This window comes from Drosophila ananassae, assembly GCF_017639315.1.
Source record: "Drosophila ananassae strain 14024-0371.13 chromosome 4 unlocalized genomic scaffold, ASM1763931v2 tig00000061, whole genome shotgun sequence".
Classification (NCBI taxonomy): Eukaryota; Metazoa; Arthropoda; class Insecta; order Diptera; family Drosophilidae; genus Drosophila; species Drosophila ananassae.
The window spans coordinates 498,865-520,837 of record NW_025319038.1 but is presented as its reverse complement, the minus strand read 5'-3'; the positions used below and the strand labels follow the sequence as shown (position 1 = coordinate 520,837).

Genomic DNA, 21,973 nt, shown 5'->3' with positions numbered 1-21,973 from the left:
GTACATACATTTCAAAAATGATATGTACTAAAAACAAGAAAGGAAAGCTAACTTCGAACGGAGCCGAAGTTGATATACCCTTGCAGTTCAGTCGCAGTCCGCTAGGTGGCGCCACGCATCTTATATTATTACATATATAGAAGATCGTATATAGTCGGCCGATCCTTATGAAATTTGGCAAATCAGATTATTTTGTCCAAAATAGAATCTGTACCAAGTCCCAACTTAAGTTGTTCTAACTTAAAAAACACCAAAGTTATGCCAATTCCGATCGTTGTATGACAGCTATAGGATATAGTTGGCCGATCCTTATGAAATTTTGTACATAATATATGTTGGTCAAATATAACATGTGTGGAAAGTCCCAACCCTCTATCTTAAAAAACAACGAAGTTATGGCATTTCCGATCAATCAGTTATATGGCAGCTATAGGATATAGTCGACCGATCCCGGCCGTTCCGACTTATGTACTACCTGCAAGGAAAAGAAGGATGTGTGCAAAGTTTCAACTCGATAGCTCTAAAACTGAGAGACTAGTTTGCGTAGAAACCGACAGACAGACGGACAGACGGACAGACGGACAGACGGACAGACAGACAGACGGACAGACGGACATGCTTATATCGACTCAGGAGGTGATCCTGATCAAGAATATATATACTTTATAGGGTCGGAGATGTCTCCTTCACTGCGTTGCACACTTTTGACCAAAATTATAATACCCTCTGCAAGGGTATAACAATGATGGTCAACGCAATTACACGGCATACATAATTCAATATATGGTAAAATTTGATCAATTCTCTTAGGTGTACCGCGGAAACTGTGGGTTATGGAACCTATGCTTGATCTGGACTTTGTTTCAGGGGACCCTAAAGTATATGGAGCAGATGAAATTATGCGTGGAGATTTTTTACTGTTGTCCTGTGTAATTTATATGGCAGCTTTTGGTATATGGCAGTATACACTATTAACGTGCAAAAGAAAGAAGGATGCGTGCAAAGTTTAAAGTCGGTAGTTTTAAAACTGCGAAACTAGTTTGTGTACGTTTTTGCTTTCAAGAATTTAACTGTAACTCACGAATTAAACAAATAGACGGACACGCTTATATCGACTCGAGAGGTGATTCTGATCAAGAATTTACCTACTTTATAGGGCCGGAGATGTTTCCTTTACTGCGATGCACACTTTTGAGCAAAATTATAACAAGGGGGAACAAGATGGAACAGCGATGCTGTTCACAAGAGTCAACGTCATCCCACAAAGATCTCATTTCAGATTATTGGGAACATATATCGAAAGGATGTATTAATTTCGGTTCTCCAAGGTCATCAAGCAACATAGGAAGCCAAATAGATCTTATATGCTATATTACAGCTAAAATGTTAAATTATCTACCTGCTTGGGCAATAAGTTACTTACAAAAAAACTTATTAATGACTGTTGGGTCAAGCAGCCACCATAAAATTCATGTAAAATAATCATCATAAGTTGAACTGCAACTGTTATGATTAGCATGTATTCTTGTCTTTTTTTCTCCCAGTTTTGCAAACTTTATTGTTTGTAGCGTATGTATGTGCTCTGGGGAGCTGTGCAATCTCTTGGTAATGTGATTGGAGCGGCTGGCGTTAAATTGAACCCAAATAAAACTGTTTAATTGTATAAATATAATATAATAATTTAGAGTTACTTATATTTAAGCTAGTGTAAATAAGACATTCCGTTTAGTATATAATATTAGAATACGCTATTGTGAATTAGATCTTATCGATATCGATTGTAATTAAGCTTTAGGGGCCGTTCAAGTATTACGTGACACTCATGGGGGTGGGGGGGGTGTTCTCAAAATGATCATAAACTGTCACACTAGGGTAGGGAGGGGGTCGAAGCCCATGGTCTCGTGATATTATCCTCCTTTCACAAAATAACTTTTTTCAACAAATTGACGTTTTATGTACTGTTTAAGAATTTCAAACAGCGCGGCAATGGGAATTTCGTTTGTAAAGTTGGCAGAATTTTATACCTTTGCGTATATTAGCAAATATTAGCTACATATTTGAAAAATAATTTAATTTTTTTTTTTTTTTTCATACTTTTATCTTTTATTTGTTGGATCTTCTCTTATTAAGAGACTAACAACAATTTTAAAAATCTGAATCTAATACATAATTAGTTTATCTTTGTAAACATCAATACTATGGGGCCTCCGATGTCAACGGGCTGAAAGGTCATTTCTTCTTAATCGGGATTGTTGACTAACTTGGTTTAGCGATCTGGCTAGAGGATTTTGGTGCGTGGAGAGTTTCCTTTTGTATTTTTCATGGGGTTGAGAAATTTCGACTTTGACGAGGTCTCCTAGGTCTCTATGGATATCTTCATTGCGAATATACCATGGAGCTCCTTTGATGGTTCTGAGCACTTTAGACTGTGCCCTTTGGATAACGTCTATATTGCTACTGCTTGCATTGCCCCAAAGTTGGGAGCCATACTTCCAGATAGGCTTTATGACTGAATTGTAGAGTAGTACTTTATATTCCAGTCGATGTGGGGAACGAGGATTGATAAGTCAGTGCAGTCCTCTGGATTTATGTCTTAATTGGTCCCGTTTCGCTTCGATATGTAAAAGTTTTTGGTTTTACATTGAACACCCGATTAAAAAGGTATGTTTTGAGCAGCTCATGACAGTTTTGTGGGAGTAATAGTTTTATTTTATACATAAGTCCTTGCAGCCAGACTCGGTCAAATGCCTGGGATATGTCCAGAAATATGGCAGAACAGTATTCTCGCTGTTAATGGGCGGTTCGAATTTCAGATGTGATACGGTTCATCTGCTCTATGGTGCCATGCTTTTCTCGGAAGCCAAATTGATGTTCACGGATTATATTATTCGAAGGCATATGAGGCGTGATACGGAGCAGTAGAAGTTTCTCAAAAAGCTTTGATAAGCATGAAAGTAGACTTCGGTATCATTATGGATTATTATAATGGATTTTTTCCATTGTTGGGGGAAGTGGCCAAGCTTTGTAATAGAGTTAAATAGAATTTTTATATAATTAATGGCGCACGCAGGGAGCTCCATAATCATTTTCGGCGCAATGAGGTCATACCCTGGAGACTTATTTGGCTTGAGGTGCTCTTTGATGACCTTAGTGATTTCAGTTGTTTGAAATTCTATAGCTGGAATTGGTAGCTCTGGAAGAATGAAAGGAGAGGCTGCTTCATTTGAAGTAAAAACTTTACAAAGGTGACTAGCGAAGACGCTTGCTTTTTCTTCATCGCTGCGCGCCCAAGATCCATCTGGTTTTCGAAGGGGCATATCTGCTTCTATGGGCGGCTTTAAGTTAGGATGGGTTTTCCATAGAGGACACCTGGTACTTTTTGGGGAAAGCTGTTCTATGTATGATTCTTGAGCAAGTTCTTCTCTGCTCCGTAGGACCTTTGTGAGCCTTCGTGTCGCTGTTTTTAGCCTTTTCTTGGAAGAAGGGGATCTGTGTGCCTGCCATCTCTACAGTAGTTCTACAGTAGGAGAGTATTACTCCCCTAACCGTCCGTGACAGGTTGGATTGAGAGGTTGGATTGTATAAACACGCCCCTGCCATAACGGCGCATGCAGTTTGGCCTGGTCTCGTTTTAAAGATCACAAATCAAGCTTTTTGCAATATGACGTCAGACCACGTCAAAATTTTACGGTAAAATTTTTTAAAAATTACCAAAAAAGCAATTTTTTCATTTTTCAAACAAGATTTTTTTTTAAAACTTGACTTGATGAAAAAAAGTTCGTCCGGATTCGTGATCAGCACAAAAACCTTTCGGAAACACTATATTCTATCTTATTCGCAGCGCAAAAGTTGAAATTTGCAGGGCACTAGGCACTTCTGACAGGTTTTATTTTATTTCGGAACGGCCGGGATCGGTCGACTATATCCTATAGCTGCCATATAATTGATTGATCGAAAATGGTATACCTTTGGTGATTTTTAAGTTAGATGGGTGGGATTTTCTACGGTTCCATTTCATTGGCACCCTAATCCGATCTACCAAATTGCATTGGGTTCGGACTATATCCTATAGCTGCCATGTAACTGAACGGTTAAAAGGGCACAACCTTGCTATTTTTAAAGATGCTTGGGGCTGTTTCCAACATTTTTATTAGAAAATTGATTTGATGGTGAAATTCTCAGAGGGATTGGCCATCTATATACGATCCAACCTATATGTATATAAATGTTGTGTCTGTACCTCCGACCTCTATACATTTAAAAAGTACTGAACTATTATAGAGGGCGTATAGAGAAATGTATAGAGAAATGTATAGAATTATTTTAACACACTATAGAGACAGGCTTGGGCTTGGCTTTTATCTTATATTCATGTTAATTATATACCCGCTGTGGGTAAATGTGGCTGGTCCTAGGTCTTTCTAATATTTGAAAAATGTCAACGGCGTCACACATGCTCTTTTCCGCAGTGCGTGTCAAGCTCTAAATTTATTGAAGAACGACCAACAGTGGGATATCTGCATTCGTGCAACACTGCATATGGCAGAGGATATTTTGCACAGAGTGGAATTGACAGACAATATTTACAATGTAACTTTGATAAACATTGAAGATAAGTGCTTAGCTATTGCAAATTAAGTGCTGAGTCAATTGGGTATGCCAGCACCCAACCGAACTGCGGCTGCTTCATTTGATGTGGATTTGTGCCGTGAGCAGACTTACAACAGCGATGATCTTCAGTCAAATGTCCAATCAAACATTACTAAATTAACTCATGAACAAAAAGGCGTTTATGATCATGTTATGCAAATGATAGATAGTGCAGCTGGGGAAATCTTCTTCTTATATGCACCAGGAGGAACTGGGAAAAAATTCAACAGATTAATTCTGGCCACGGTTTGAGCAAAAAAGGACATAGCTTTGGCTCTTGCTTCATCGGGAATAGCTGCGACATTGTTACCTGGTGGAAGGACTGCTCATTCAGCGCTGAAGTTTCCATTAAACATGCAAATCATCGAGACTCCCTTGTGCAACGTTTCCAGAGCATCATTTATGGAAAAAGTACTGCGAGCATGTATTGTTTAGGATGAATGGCACACAAAAAAGCGCTGCAGGCTCTTGATCGATCATTGCAGGATTTGCGTGGAACCGTTTATCCATTCGGGAATTCGTTGATATTGCTCGCAGGAGATTTCAGACAAACATTGCGTGTAATTTTTCGATCGACACCTGCGTTTAGGATGAACGGGGGTCGGGGGAGAAAAATGCTTGCCTGAAATATTCAACATTGTGGCGACACGAACGTACATTGCAGTTAATGACGAATATGCGTGTCCAGTTGCAGAACGATGAATCAGCCGAGGTTTCCTCACGACAGTTATTGACAGACATTGGGACGGAAAGCTGTCGGTTGATGAGACGTCAAGAAAAATATCACTACCTGAAAATTTTTGTAATTTAGTAACATCGAAAGAGGAACTAATCGAAAAAGTATTTCCTAACAGAGAAATCAATTATAGGAATCACGACTGGCTCAAACTTCGACTCCGCCCTAAGTTAGATTTCCTTTCTTGTTTTAAAACTAGTTTCTTTATCTTTCATTAAAGTTTTCTTAATTTTTAGGCTTAGGTCGAAATAATTTCCTAAAAAAATAGAATAACGTTTTTTAATTCAATCATTTAACAATAAATTATCATTTTAGATGGGGTCGTGGCCATCCTGAAGAATACACAGACGCAATGAACTTAGGCGAGGAGCGTTTTGATTCCATTGATTCCGATAAGAAGCCTAGAGCTGGTCAAATTCTTTGGATTCGAGGTCTTACCCGTTTGCAAACCCAAGTAAGTTTCTAAATAAAAAATATTAATTGAATAAACAACATTTTTTCATATTATGTTAAAATAAGATAGATTACAATTTTTGGCATATATTTTTTTTATTTATAATTTCTTAATTTTTGAGAGTAGTTATTCTCTTGAAGTTTAAATGTAAAAATTTTGTATCGAACTTAGGTCACAATTTATTAATGAAATTTAAATAATTTCACTTTTTTTAAATAAAATTTTTAGATTAAAAAAAATCTTTTCTTGCATACGTCATAGTCGCATGCATACCTACAAGTCTGAGCTATTTATTTTTTCACAGGAATTACTTATAATTTCCGATAGGGCTTCATATAATGTAATAGCAAAATACAAGGTTTTTAATTTGTAAACTAAAAAATAATTTTTTTCAATATATTTTGACATGGTTTTATATACAAAACGTTACGTATGTATAACCTAAAGGTTATCAATCCTAAAAATAAATCGTTGTAAATATGTTAATTAAATTAAATATTCCCTGACAGTTTCGTTGAAAAGTAAAGAGTATGTATAATAAATAATAATATTTAGCTTAATTTATATAAATAATAAATATTTATGGAAAATTAGTTAAAGATCTTACCTACGGTAAATATCTAAATCAAAAAGATAAAAGGAAAGCTAACTTCGGGACGAATCGATGCTTATATACCCACGCAGTTACAATATATTCGGTTGTTTCTAATGTTCATTTAAATCGTACACTATTATACATTTTTATGAGTATTAATAAAACATAACACTTCCTTCCTAAAACAAAACACATTCTGAAGAAAGTCTCACTCTTCCGTCTTTAAAATAAATTAGAAAAGAAAGCTAATTTCGGGCTTAGTTTATATACCCTTGCAGTTAGGTAGCAGCTTGTTTTATTATATATATCGGATCTTATATAATTGATCCTTATGAAAGTTTCACCATCAAATCAGTTTTTTAAAAAACAATTTGGAAACAGCCCCAAGCATCTTTAAAACTAGCAAGGTTGCTTCATTTATAGAATATAGTCGGCCGATCCTTATGAAATTTTGCCGATCGGGTGCCCAAAATGGAATCTATACCAAGTCCCATCTTTCTAACTTGAAATACATCAAAGGTATGGCACTTCCGATCAATCAGTTATATGACATCTATAGGATATAGTCGACCGATCCCGTTCCGACTTATATACTGCCTGCGAATAAAAGAAGGAAAAGTTGTGTGAAAAGTTTCAAGTCCATAGCTTTAAAACTGAGAGACTAGATTGTGTAGAAACAGACAGACAGAAAGACAGACAGATGGACAGACGTACAATACCTTTTTTTATACCCTAAAAAGGAATATATAGTTAACCCAACAGAGTCCACCAATAAGATGTATTGTTTGTTGAAGAGAATTAAGAGAAAATTCTATTTTAAAAAACTTTCAAAGAAATTAATTTAGGAATTAGGACGTCGTACAGAAATGCAAGTCTTAAACACATGTGATAGGGTTAGCGAATCGATGATATAATTCACGGCTGATTACGGAAACAAAAGTTATTGTGTATTTGTGTGCTTTACACTGAGCGAATTCGAAAATTTATATAAAAATATAATATCAGATATATTTGTGATCACAAATGTAGCACAAATATTGTATATAGTTATCCGATCATTCAACTGAACAAACACACATATGAATATTATCTTCGAAAGATACAATTTAATTCTTTTAATACTTCTTGGACGTAAAACGACTAAACGATAAATAAATTATTATTTATTTATTATTTTTGCTTGGTGTCCTTTTCATGGTATAGTCGCTAAAGTTTTTAAAGTTTAATCTAGATTTGTTTTAATTGATACATAAAATGATTTTCCGCCTTATCGGATCGACGAATTGGATGCAGTCTTTTGATCCCCAGAGAATATAAATATAAACATGAATTTATACTGAACGATAAGCTTAACGTCATAAGCGTCAGTTTTGTGAGGTTTGCACAAAGACTCGGCAAAGTTTTTCAGAACAGTGCGTGGTACTCCGTCAGGGTCTGGCGAATAAACCTTAAAGAACATACTTTTACCTGAAGGTGATACGATAATAAAAAAAAGAATGGGCAAAAATGTGCCAGAAGGCCAAATTGTGCAAAAAGATCCTAACTTCCTGATCGATTTGTTTGAACCTCTGAGATTCACGTTTTTATACAGATATATATACTTTATCATATAAAAAAACCTCTTGACGAGGTAAAATACCGGTGACGAACCTGCATGCTAAACCCAAAATATCTGATACCAATTTTGGTGATGAATGGGCTATATGGGTGTACAAAATTGCATATACAAAATATTTTTGTTCGGCACGTGCAAGAAAAACAAAAAAAAAATCAGGCACGTGCCGAATAAGAATATTTTGTACACCTATGTATATAGCATATTTTCGTTGTCCGATCCTTATGAGAACACTTATCTAACACTTACGTATCAGTCAGAGGGTTACGTAGTAAACTTCCCAAACTGTATTCTGATAGTTCTTTCTTTGCATCTCAAATTCTTGTATTTACAGAAACTTGGTTAAAGCCGAAGATCTTAAGCTCCGAAGTTTTTCCTAATAGGTACACCATTTTTAGATGTGATAGAACTCTGCGAAGGGGAGTTCTCCTTCCCTGTATTAATCTCTGTAGACTCCAAACTCGCTTCTGAAGCGGTAAAATCACAAAAGTTTGGTGACATTGAATTCCTTTGCATCAAAATCACTTTGTCCGATCAATCTTTGTATGTTACCTGTTCTTACATACCACCTCCGTCCGAACCGCCAACATACTGGCAACATTTGTCCGCTATTCGTTTGGTTTTCGATCTTCTGTCTGATGGTGACCAGCTGATAGCTCTAGGTGACTTTAATATCCCAGAACTTATGTGGTCAAATGTTGAAAATAAGAGTGTTAATAATTTAATTAATAATAAATTATTAATAACTATTATATATAACTATTATTATAACTATTAATTTATTAATTATTAATATTAACTCTTTAATAATTTTTAATAAATTAATTATTTAAAGTCTTAATAATTATGGAATTTAAATTGGTCTGTGCATTGAAGTCTTGTAATAAGACAATCTCGTCTTCCCAGCCTACCATCCATTGCTGGCTCTGTGAAAATGTTTTACACGCTAAGTGTGCCGGGTTCACGGCCTCAGTTTCGGATGCAATCTCGCGTAGGTCTGGTCTCCACTTTTGCTGTGACGGTTTTCGTGCTGTTCAGGACGAAATGAGATCGTTCATCAGGCAGACTAAAAGCGGTTTCAAGGAGTTGATTAGTGGTTTTCGAAAAATCAATGACCAACTCTGTGCGCTCGATACACAGTTTAGTAGTCTTCAACTACTAAACGAGTCTCCAAAGCGTAAAAAATCCTCTTTTAGTGATGTGCTTGTGGCGAATAATCTTCAGCCTGCTCAGCCGACAACTATGCAGCCGCTTATATCTCTGGCCACCCCAAGGGCCGGACCTGAGAAAAATTCGGCTTCCGAATATCTCAGGATTAATGAGCAATTGTCCGATATGTCCTCTGTGGCATCGCTTCAAGTGATCCCAGACCCAATAATTCAAACCCCCGTAACAGTCACCAAACAGAGCAATCAACCGTCCGGACTCCCGGTACGGACTGATGCCGCTGTACTAGTTGCGGCGGCACCAAAACCCTTGCAGGTGATCCCACCATCGAAATATATTTTTGTTTCCCGCCTTGCCCCTGATACTTACATCAAACAAAATTACATCAAAGCTTACATCAAAGCCAAAACAAAATTCGACATAAAGGTGGTGGCACACGTCATCTTTCAAAATACGTGTGCCCTTACAGATGTTCAAGACGATTTGTTCCGCCAGCTTTTGGCCAGAGAATATTTTCGTCCAAGAACATCAACCAAGTACGGTGAAAAAAAAAATAACCAAACCTGTGGGTGTAAAACTTCCACTTGTTACGGCCACTGACCAACCTTCCACTTCATCTTCCTCTGTTTTAAAAAACTAATGTCTTCTCTAACACTTACCTATCAGAATACTAGAGGGTTACGTAGTAAACTTCCCAAACTGTACTCTGATAGTTCTTTCTTTGCATCTCACATTATTGTATTTACAGAAACTTGGTTAAAGCCGAAGATCTTAAGCTATAAAGTTTTTCCTAATAGGTACACCATTTTTAGATGTGATAGAACTCTGCGAAGGGGAGTTCTCCTTCCCTGTATTAATCTCTGTAGACTCCAAACACGCTTCTGAAGAGGTAAAATCACAAAAGTTTGGTGACATTGAATTCCTTTGCATCAAAATCACTTTGTCCGATCAATCTTTGTATGTTAACTGTTCTTACATACCACCTCCGTCCGAACCGCCAACATACTGGCAACATTTGTCCGCTATTCGTTTGGTTTTCGATCGTCTGTCTGATGGTGACCAGCTGATAGCTCTAGGTGACTTTAATATCCCAGAACTTATGTGGTCAAATGTTGAAAATTCACTGTTGGACTTATGTTTCGTTTCTGATCCTGATGGAATTACTCTTTCCAGAACTTTGCCCCTTTCTGACCCTGAGGATCCATATCATCCCACTCTTGAGCTTTCAATCGAAAACAACTCCTTAATTGACCTTAAGTCTACAGTTAAATCAAATAAAGTTCGTTTCTTCCGTAAGGCTGATTTTATGAAATTAAATAAGTTAATCTCGGAATTTGATTGGTCTGATTCACTGGCATGTGAGGATATAAACATCGCTTTAGTAGCTCGGTCCAATTTCACCGTACATAACGCAGAATGTTATAGGAGTTATATTCGCCGCTGCAGGATTCAGTTTACTCAGGATCCGAAGCAGTTTTATAACTTTGTAAACACTGAGCGTAAACATGTATCTTTTCCCGCACTGCTTACGTTTGAGAACTCTTATGCGAACACTGATCAGGCAATGGCCGATGTCTTTGCACAGTTTTTTCAAACTACGTAATCACCTAGCAGCAGTTCAGCTCAGCCTTTCACTTATAATATCCAATCAGCCAACCGTATATTTTGCCCATCTTTCGATCAAAGTGGTGTGTTATCGGATCTTCTTAAGGTCAAGCCCGTGTATTCGCCAGGCCCGGATGGAGTACCAGGCTGGGTTCTGAAGAACTGCGCCGAGGCTTTGCAAACCACTCGTTAAACTCTTTAATCTATCGCTGGAAACTTCGATCTTTCCCCTTATGCGGAAGGAATCTTACATTATTCCGCTGCATAAAAAAAAGGAAAAAAATCCGACGCTGCAAATCGTCAGCATCTCTAAATTGTCAGCATTTGTCAGCAATTCCAAAGCTGTTTGAAAAACTTATCATTCGACATGTATCACTCCACAATAATAACTCCGTGCCAGCATGGCTTCATGAAGCGCCGCTCCACCACTATCAACTTATTGGAGCTAACATCTTTTATCACGGATGGGTTCCGGAATGGCTTACATACAGACGTCCTTTACACTGACTTCAGTAAAGCATTTGACTCTGTTATCCATTCGCTTCTTATAAGTAAACTCAGTCTTTTGGGATTCCCAACTGATCTTCTTATCTGGATTTCTGGAAGGAAGCTATCATGGACCCCTACTTTTTACACTGTTTATTAATGATATTGCCCCTGCCTTAACTAATTCACTTGTACTTATGTACGCTGATGACGTTAAGCTATGCCTTTAGTATAAATTCATAGACTTCAATCCGATTTGGATAAACTTCAAAATTGGTGTTTAGCAAATAACCTAAAGCTTAATGGATCGAAATGTAAACTCATGTCTTTTTACCGATCTAGTTCTCACCAGGCTATGTACTTTCTCTATGGGAATGCCTTGAAACGATTAACTCAGGTTAACGATCTGAATACCTTATTAGATTTGAGACTTAAATTTACGGACCATATATCTACAATGGTTAATAAAGCTATGGGTGTGCTTGGTTTTATTAAAAGATGGTCAAAAGAATTTAAAGACCCGTACATAACTAAAACGTTATATACATCACTGGTCTGTCTGATTCTTGAGTATGGACCGTGTGTCTGGAGTCCTCAATATGGAGTACACCAAGATCATATTGAATCTGTACAAAAAAACTTCCTTACTTTTGCTCTTAGGGGACTTCATTGGGATGCAAATCTTTACCTCCCCTCTTATCGAAGTAGACTTTTACTAATCAACTTACCATCATTAACAAACCGTAGAACGATGCTGGGTGTCATGTTTATATATAATCTTATATATGGAAAGATTATCTCTTCCTCGTGATATCTTTCTCCTACTTTTCGCTTAACTATATCGGATCTATTCCCGCGATTCGAGCCGTACGTCACGCGGCAGCGTCCCTCGGTCGGTTGGACGGGGGGTGGGCTGTAAGTATGCAGTGGGAAACGCTCAAAATAAATTCTAAAATTAAAATATTGGAAACAGCCACAAGCATCTTTAAAAATAGTTTAATAAATGAAAGATCGGATTAGATTGTCCAAAACGGAATCAGTAGATAGTCCCATTATTCTAGCTTCAAAAACAACAAAGTTAAGCCAATTCCGGTTGTTCAGTTATATAAGAGCTATAGGATATAGTCGGCCGATCCTAATAAAATTTAGCAAATCGATAAGATTGCCCAATATGCAATCTGTACTAAGTCCCATCTTTTTAATTTAAAAAACACCAAAGTTATGCCAATTCCGATCGTTCTACGACAGCTATAGGATATAGTCGGACGATCCTAATGAATTTTGTGCATACGATATTTTGACCAAATATAACGTGTGGAGTGTCACAGCTTAAAAAACACCAAAGTTATGGCATTTCCGTTCAATCAATAATATGGCAGCTGTAAGATATAGTCGACCGATAGACAAATAAAGTAAAAGTTAAAAGATTATTGCATCCATATTTTCAAGATTATTGCACGCATACATGCACAAGCTCAAATAAAATATTCCCCATCATATACACATCCATGGATGTATGTATGTACATATGTGAACGTAACGTCAACAGGTGGCTTCACAGGTGGCTGCGCAAAATTGGTAGCTGCACTTATAGGAATATATCTTGAGTTAACGAATTTTGCCAGATATAAGCGATATATCAAATGTTGCGTCATCTCAAGAGCTATCTCCACGTGTAATATAAATTCAAATAAGCTAATTTTGAAAATAATTTTTTTTCCTATTAATTATTTTTAGTGCATTTTTTTGTGTACTATTAAAATGTTTGGTCTTAAAGAAAGTGAAATTGATATTTAAAAAATCTTTTCAACTTTCTTGAATATAAAGTTATGAATTTTTTAATTAACAAAGTTTTTTTTTAATTTTTTAAAAATTTAAAAAACATCTCAAATTTTATTCAGGATTGCCAAAAAAACAGACACTGGCTTCATTTTGAAAAAGCTGTAAAAATCGATATTTTTTGAATAACTTCTGAAAGAAATGTCGGATCGGGTTGGTTGAGGTACCAATCGACGCGTATTTAGTAGAATGCGAATATATAAAAATATTGGCGACTAAAATGTGTCCACCAGCCTTTAGTGATTCCAATTTTTTTTACTTTCACCTTAATTTTTCCCAAACCAAATATCTTTCGGAAAATGTTTGGGAAAAAATTATCTAAATAAAACAGTACCTTTTGATTGGTATATAATTCGTTCAGATAGTATGCCTACAGAAAATTTTTACTTATTCGGCTTTATATAAAGTCTCCTCGCCTTCGGTCGGAGATGATTTCTTCTCCCTGTTACATACATACACTTATACAATATACCCTTATTCTCTGCAAGTTTCGAGTATAATATTTATATATTTTATTATATTTAAATTATATATAGATATATACACATATAAAACAGAAAGAAGAAAGTTAACTTTGGTAGAGCTTAAAGTTGCCTTGCAGTTTAATGTACTTGTATATGGTATGACATATATCGTAAATACCGGATATTGTTCCCCGAAGTTAATGGGAATTTTGTTATTAGATCAATTTCCTACAATTCGTATTTTGAAAAAAGTACCAGGCAATCTTAAATGTTATGGGACAGCTATATAATATAGGCGAACGATTTCAAAGTCGGAACTTGTATTACTATCGGAAAGAAAGAAGGCTTTAAAAAACAGAGATGAAATCGGTTCCACAATTGTCTAAATTATTATCATCGGAGTGTATCCTCTAACTGTCATATCAGTGAACGGTCACAGACATATCGAAAATTTGGCGTTATTGAAGATAACAGCTTGAACGTTTTTAAGTTTTTTGATAATGAAATTTTTAATACATTTTTAATAAGATCGTCCGTGTTCCATATTTTCTGAGTGTATCAAATTTGATAAATGTTTAAAAATATAAACTTCCACTTAAATGGAAGGTTATTCAAACTTAGACTCCGCCCAAACTTAGCTTTCCTTTCTTGTTTTAATTTAAATAGTTTTAATAAAACCAAAAAACCGTCGTTTATTTATTAGTTGTATGTATCTTGATTCGATTTCAGTTGAGTCAGTTGAGTTGTTTTTGAAAAATAATGTCTTTGAAAACAGAGCATGAGGAGCGTGATTTTTTCGATCGAAACTTTTCACTTGTTTAAACATGTGAAAACCATGTAACTACTTAAAATAACATTTTGCATAAATTTGGATGAACCACTGAAGTAGAAAAATGGAATCAAATGTGTATAGGGATGTCTATCAAGTTTTTTTCACTGAGAAAGACCCATGCGCGTATAAATTTGCGTATGTTTGTCACTAAACTTTGAGCAACATTTTTTCTACGATTTTTTACTTAGTTTTTTACTTTTACGATTTTTTACTTAAGGTTTTCTTAAAGGGCAGGATGCTTGACACGTAACAAAATTTTTTTTATCAAACATTTTTTATGTAATAGAACATTATCTCAGGAATATCCTGTGAAAGTTTCATGTCGATCGGACTAAAGCTCGCTGAGATACCGATTTTCTAGTTACTTTCTATCCATATACTTTCAATTGCTTTTAAAAGTTTGGACGCATTTTTCTCAAAACAACTTTTTCAAGTCGGTGCGTAACGTAACTCAAGAAGTAATGCTCGGATCTAAATACAATTTTTCACACATCTTTTATACAATAAATTTTTGCGGATAAACGAACGCATTTATTTAAAATTTTTTTTTTTTACCATTTTTAAGGGCAATAATGACCTTACGCACCGCAAGATAACAATTTTTTGAAGCGACTCCGGCCGAATACCCGTCATGGTATAAATAATAATTATTTCTTAACAAAAAAATTCCTAGATACTTTCCAAATATAGCCATGCATCGTATAAAAAAAATTGAATAATTTTATTCACTCAGAAATGAAAAAAAAAATCGCAAAAATCTGTAATTTAACGCGTAATTTTTAACCAATGAAGCTAAATTCACATGCTATACTTTGTTATATAGAGAATTTTACTATCATTCATAGAAGAGAATTTTACTATCATTCTTACACTCATTTTTAAGCTCATAATCTCATTGAACCTTTTTGGTTGTTCAGTCGCAGATAAAAATGTTGTTCCGCGGTTAAATTAATCTTTATATGACTTATAATCTTTATGACTTTTTGAAAATATGAGGTTAAAAACTCCTATATAATATAAGAAAATATTGTTTAACTTATTATAAATAAGAAAGGAAAGGTAAATTCGGCCGGAGCCGAAGATGATATACCCTTGCATTTAAGGTTGTGCCATTTCCGATCGTTCAGTTATATAGCGGCTATTGGATATGGTCGGCCGATCCTGATGAAATTTGGCAGAACAAACAAGATTGCTCAAAATGGAAAGATAGGCCGATACTTATTTTGTCTAAAATAGAATCTGTACCAAGTACCATCTTTCTAACTTAAAAAACACCCAAGTTTTATGACAGCTGTAGAATATAGTTGGCCGATCCTTATAAATTTTGTACATAAGATATTTTGGCCAAATATATCAAGTGTGGAAAGTCCCAAACCTCTGACTTAAAAAACATCAAAGTTATGGCATTTCCGATCAATCAATTATATGACAACTATAGGATATAGTCGGTATTATAATTTTGATCAAAAGTGTGCAACGCAGTGAAGGAGAACCCCTCCGACCCTATAAAGTATATATATTCTTGATCAGGACCACCTCCTAAGTCGATATAAGCATGTCCGTCTGTTTGTCTGTCCGTTTCTACGTGAACTAGTCTCTCAGTTTTAAAGCTATCGAGTTGAAACTTTGCACACATCCTTCTTTTGTTTGCAGGCAGTATATAAGTCGGGATCGGTCGACTATATCCTATAGCTGCCATATAACTAATTGATCGGAAATGCCATAACTTCGTTGCTTTTCAATGTAGAAGGATGGGACTTTCTATGGATTCTAATTTTGGCCAAAATAATTCGATATTTCTTAAGGATCAGCCGACTATATACCATCCGCTATATATCTAATAATATGAAATGCCTGTCGCCACCTAGCGGACTGCGACTCAACTGCAAGGGTATATAAACTTCGGTTCCGCCCGAAATTAGCTTTCCTTTCTTGTTTTATTTCAAAAATGATATGTTCTAAAAACAATGATGGTCATCGCAATTACACGGCCTACATAGTACAATGTATGGAAAAATTTGATGTATTTATTATCTTAGGTGTACCCCGGAAACTGTGATAGAACCTGGAATTGGTTCAGGCCTAAAGGTCTAAATGTTAGGGCCTAAAGGTTATTCATGCAACGCCCAAAATATATGATGTAAAAAAAAATATTCTTATTCGGCAAGTGGAACAAATGACAATAAACAATATATTTTTAATGTGTAAGTTTTTATACATTTAGTGCATTTGAATTAAAATTGTTGAGCGAATCTCCACGTCGGAAAATCCCGAACAACAATTCACTGCCTATGAATTTGTTGGGTGCGCCTTAAAATCCATTCCATAACCTTAAGTAGTGGAATTTTCGCAAAAAGGATTTTCTGATACGCGAGCCCGAATCGGTTCACAAGGGTCGGCACGATCATCAGTGGATACTTTCTTATCTATGGCCCTCTGGATGTGTTCCTTCTGATTTAATCTGCCAATGTGTCTGCTGCCACGTAGCGACTATAAAGTCGGTTTTATCGTTGCTCACGTTATATCACGAATAGTAAGACACACTTTCGTAATGATACAAGCTTCTTCTATTCTTTTGTCAATACGAAATGTAAATCCATTTTTTCTCCTTCTCTGAGCCTGGTATTCTATTTGCATTATTTTTTCAATTAACCTATTTAAAATAGATCTGAACCCCACTTATCTCACTAATAACTCAATAACTCAACGCGCGCTCAACGATACATTTTAGGCAAAAGTGTGCAACGCAGTGAAGGACACATCTCCAACCCTATAAAGTATCTTCTTATATTCTCCCTTATCTCCTGAGCCGAAAAAGTCACATCCTTCTGTCCGTTTAAGCTCCACTTTTAAAGCTATCGACTTCAAATTTTGTACACATCCTTCTGTTGTTTGCAGTATATAAGTCGGAACGCCCGAGATCGGTCGACTATATCGTAGAGCTGCCATATAATTGATTGATCAGAAATGCCACACCTTTGATGTTTTGTAAGTTAAAGAGATTTTTTGTAAATATTGATTCAAAAGCAAACCTTTCATAAAGATCGGCTCATTATATCTGATCCGATATGTATCTATTGTATAAAATTCTAGGGTATATCAACTTCGAAGAAGTTAGCTTTACTTTCATGTTTTTGGTTTAAATAATTGAATAACCCGGAATCGTGGAAGAAGTTTGAGTAAATTTTTTCAAGGATGGGGGATTGCAATGGTGTAACTACGGTTTTAAACAAGATTTTTGGTTCAAAATGTATATTTAAGTAGTTTCAGTATATATTTATAAGTCATTAAAATTCGAAAGCCCTATCTATTTCCTGGAGGCAAACAAATCTACAAAACATGGAAATTGCGGCAACATGGGATGATCCCTTTCAGATTTCCTATTATCTTGTTTTATTTAAAATGCTTTCAAGAATTCGCTGAATTTTGCTCATTTTTATAATTAAGTAAATTATAGGCTCGCTGGTTTAAAGCTAGTAGTCGTGAATCTCGGGGTGTGCCACCTACTATTTACTTTTTAAATCGACCAGGATAGATCGATTATATAATATATTTGGCACGTGTTTTTGTTTTGCTAAAACTAACTAACTAAAAAATGTATCACCTGTTCTTGAAAAGCATTATGGTAAGTGGAGTACAAGTTTCTGGAAAAGTACTTTAGTTTCGTCTTCATCCGAAGTAAGCTTTCCTTTTGAGAAAAAGGTTCGAACTAAGTTGTTAAAAAGTTCGAAAAAAAGAAAAAACATATTTATTGTATTTAAAGGAAATAGTAATAATTATTTTTTTATTCATCTAAAACATATGAGAAATAATTACGTTTTAATAAAAATTAAATAAGCTTTATAAATTTTTGGTTTTTAAACCTACAAATTTTGTTTGGGTTATATGAAGAGATTTAAAATGTTGTTGTAAACGGAACAAATACGGTCATGTCTGGAAAAACTTGAACCTTGATTTTTCTTCAATATAAATATTAATAATTTTACCAATTTCTACTTAAAAAAAACTTTTCAGAGCTATATTTTTCTAATTCACAAATATTCTGAAAATATTTAAAAACTTGATAATATTTATTTTTTTATTTTTCCCCCTTTTAAAATAATTAATGCTAAACCATCCTCGAATTACTCAACCATTACTATAATAAACAACATACAATTATTTCATAAAATACAATTACTTAATGGAAATAAAAATTTATCTATAATGTGTGCATCCAACCACAAACGTTATTAATTTTAAACAAAATTTCGCGTGCAAAACTCAACAATCTCCAGATTTCTGTACCGGTAAGAATTGTATTTGATTTATGTATTGGCATCTAAATAGTGGTTTTTGTATAATCGTCCCGAATCACCCGTCTTGATTCTATTATTTCATATTATTATATTTTTTTATTTATCACGCGAGTAACCTGACATCGACGTAACCCCATGGATCTTTGTTATTTAAAAAAATTATATACAAGCGCTTGTAAAAAACTAATTTTTATACCCCTGCAGAGGGTATTATAATTTTGGTCAAAAGTGTGCAACGCAGTGAAGGAGACATCTATAAAGTATATATATTCTTGATCAGGATCACCTCCTGAGTCGATATGAGCATGTCCGTCTGTCCGTCTGCCTGTTTCTACGCAAACTAGTCTCTCAGTTTTAAAGCTATCGAGTTGAAACTTTGCACACACCCTTCTTTCCTTTGCAGGTATATCAGTCGGAACGGCCGGGATCGGCCGTCTATATCCTATAGCTGCCATATAACTGATTGATCGGAAATGCCATAACTTGGTTGTTTTTCAAGTTAGAAGGATGGGAGTTTCAGTGGATTCCTTTTTGGGATATCCAAAATAATTCGATATGCCAAATTTCATAAGGATCGGCTGACTATATACGATCCACTAAATATCTAATAATATAATATGCGTGGCGCCACCTAGCGGACTGCGACTCAACTGCAAGGGTATATCAACTTCGGCTCCGCCCGAAGTTAGCTTTTCTTTCTTGTTTTTATTTATAATTATGTTCGAATAAAAATTATAATTAATTTAAGTTTGTTTTTCTGAAAAAATCTTTTAAAAGTTTACTAAATACATATTTGGTCTTAGCCTTAAGAAAAGAGTATATTATCACCTAAAAAAGAGTCTGATAACACAGTACGACAGCAAAAAATCTCCACTCATAATTTCATCTGTTCCTTAACCTTTAGGCTCCACTAAACCAAAGTCCAGAACAGGAGAGGAGATCAAATTTTACCATATATTATTATTTTTATGTAGGCCGTGTAATTGCGTTAACCATCATTTATTTTAGTATATATCGGTTTTGAAATGTATATATACAAACTCAAAGAGTTTTCCTGAAACATTTTCCCCAAACGCTTAAGTGTTTTAGGTGTACCTTTTGATGGTGATTGAACCTATGTTTGGTCTGGACTTTGGTTCAGTGGAGCCTAAAGGTTATGGAGCAGTTGAAATATTGGGTGGAGGAAAACAAATTGTCGGCCTGTGGTGTCGGGATTCATTTTTTTTTAATTCTTTAAGAAAATTGTTGTTATTGGAAATACTTATAAAAAATTAAAGAAAAAAAAATAATGCTTGAAAAGAAAATGGTGTTTTGTTTCTTACTTTGTATCAGATATAAATGGAGATGTGTGAGCTTCCCAAGAGACTTTAGTTCTAGGGGCCAATTGCACTGCAAATTTTTCAATTTCTTATTTAGTCATTGTGCTTCGCAGAATCTATGGTCTAGCTAACAATAACTTCAATGTGATTTTTTTTATTGCTACACCAAGTTCTGTATGCATCCGATCTGAATGAATTATATACCAAACAAAAGGGTTTTGTTGTAATATTAAAATTTTTGTCCAAAAATTTTCCAAAAGTCGTTTGGTTTGGGAGAAATTTAAGTGAACAAAAAAAAATTTTAATCGCTAAATTGGGTGGTGACATTTAAGTCCCCAAATAGAATATTTATCTTAATCGCATTCGTCTCCTAAACACGCGTCGATTGGTTCCTCAACTGACCCGATCCGACATTTCGTTAGTTATTATCAGAAGTTATTCAAGAAATTCGATTCGGAACGGCCGGGATCGGCCGTCTATATCCTATAGCTGCCATATAACTGATTGATCGGAAATGCCATAACTTCTTTGTTTTTCAAGTTAGAAGGATGGGAGTTTCAATGGATTCCTCTTTGGGCAAAATAATTCGATATGCCAAATTTCATAAGGATCGGCCAACTATATACGATCCGCTATATATCTAATAATATGAGATGCGTGTGGCCACCTAGCGGGCTGTGACTCAACTGCAAGGGTATATAAACTTCGGCTCCGCCCGAAGTTAGCTTTCTTTTCTTGTTATTGTAAAAAAAATTTAAAAAAAAAAGTTAATTAAAAAATGCATTATTTTATAACAATGAAGATATTTAAACTTAAGATCATTGAAAAGGTTTTTAAAATATCTTTTTCATTTTCTTTGAGACCAAACGTCTGAATAGTAGACTAACTAAAATAAAAGAGAAACAATTTTTTCAGAAAAAGTTTTTGTTCTTCTATATTGGCTCATTCGATCTTATTTATGTTGCACTGAAGATAGTCCTAGATATTACGCAACTTTTGATATATCGCTTATATCTGGCAATTTTCGTTAACTCAAGATATAGTCCTATAAGTGAAGCTACCACATACATACATATGTAAGTTAATAATATTAGTTATTGTTGTGTGGGTTTTACAATATTTAATTTATTAATCATTTGTTTCACACAATCCCGTTAGGGTTAGTGTTACTGACAAAGAATAAAATATAACGCGAGCTAAGGCTGCGGAGTTCTACTTAAGACTGAACTAAAATACTACCCGGGATGTACTTCGAAACCTTCGTTGGGCTGCGGCGCAGTTGCCCAGTTGCAGTGTCAGCATTCCGTATCCGGCCAGCAACGATCACTTGTTGCTCAAGTGTCCGGGCTGGTCCGCGGGCAGTTACCCTTGGAATGCGTAGTGAGCACCTCTTTCATTACGCGTGCGGGCCACCGGATCCGGTGTGCAATTTGGCACTTTTCCTAAATTCTGGCTACGCACTCCTCACTCCTTTAATTGGTCGTCGTCCCGAGGACCCACTCGTTCTAAATCGTCGTCGGCCCTCGATTTCCTGCATCGATTGGCCTTCAGATGATATTTGGCAATCCACAGGATTGCGCATAGTGAAAGGGCAGCCAGTAAAATAAGGCAAATGTTGAGACGGGATCCCGATGACAGTCTTTCTCTGAGGGCCCCGATGTGGTGTAGGTTACTTAGACTAAGCTCATGGAGAAACGGGAGGCGGAGCCGGTTGTAGTGAGCAGTTACGTTTATTATTTTTAGCAGGTTTTTTTAGTGAGCTCCCCAGCTGGTTTATGAACCAGGTTCCGTTGAGCGCCACCTTGTTGGAGTACGCTAACAGGTAGGTTCCGGATACCTTTTGTTCCCGGCCTTGGTAATCAGTGACCGCTACGTTAGCATTGTTGATGATGAGGGTTCCGTGGTCCACAATG

General features: G+C 35.6%; 1 protein-coding gene across 13 annotated transcripts in view; it reads left to right on the top strand.

Moving 5' to 3' along the window:
- The window catches only part of LOC6504364 (plasma membrane calcium-transporting ATPase 1), a 177,961-nt gene that overhangs the window by 66,834 nt on the left and 89,154 nt on the right, over nucleotides 1–21,973 (top strand). For 9 of the 13 annotated variants that reach the window (XM_044717754.1, XM_032455769.2, XM_032455770.2 and 6 more), the window contains one exon: nucleotides 5,702–5,840. In XM_044717754.1, coding sequence (XP_044573689.1) covers nucleotides 5,702–5,840 — 139 coding nt within the window. Of the gene's footprint in view, nucleotides 1–5,701; nucleotides 5,841–16,482; nucleotides 16,567–18,720; nucleotides 18,733–21,973 lie in introns of those variants that run through there. The other 4 variants (XM_032455767.2, XM_032455766.2, XM_032455771.1 and 1 more) reach the window with 2 other exon arrangements.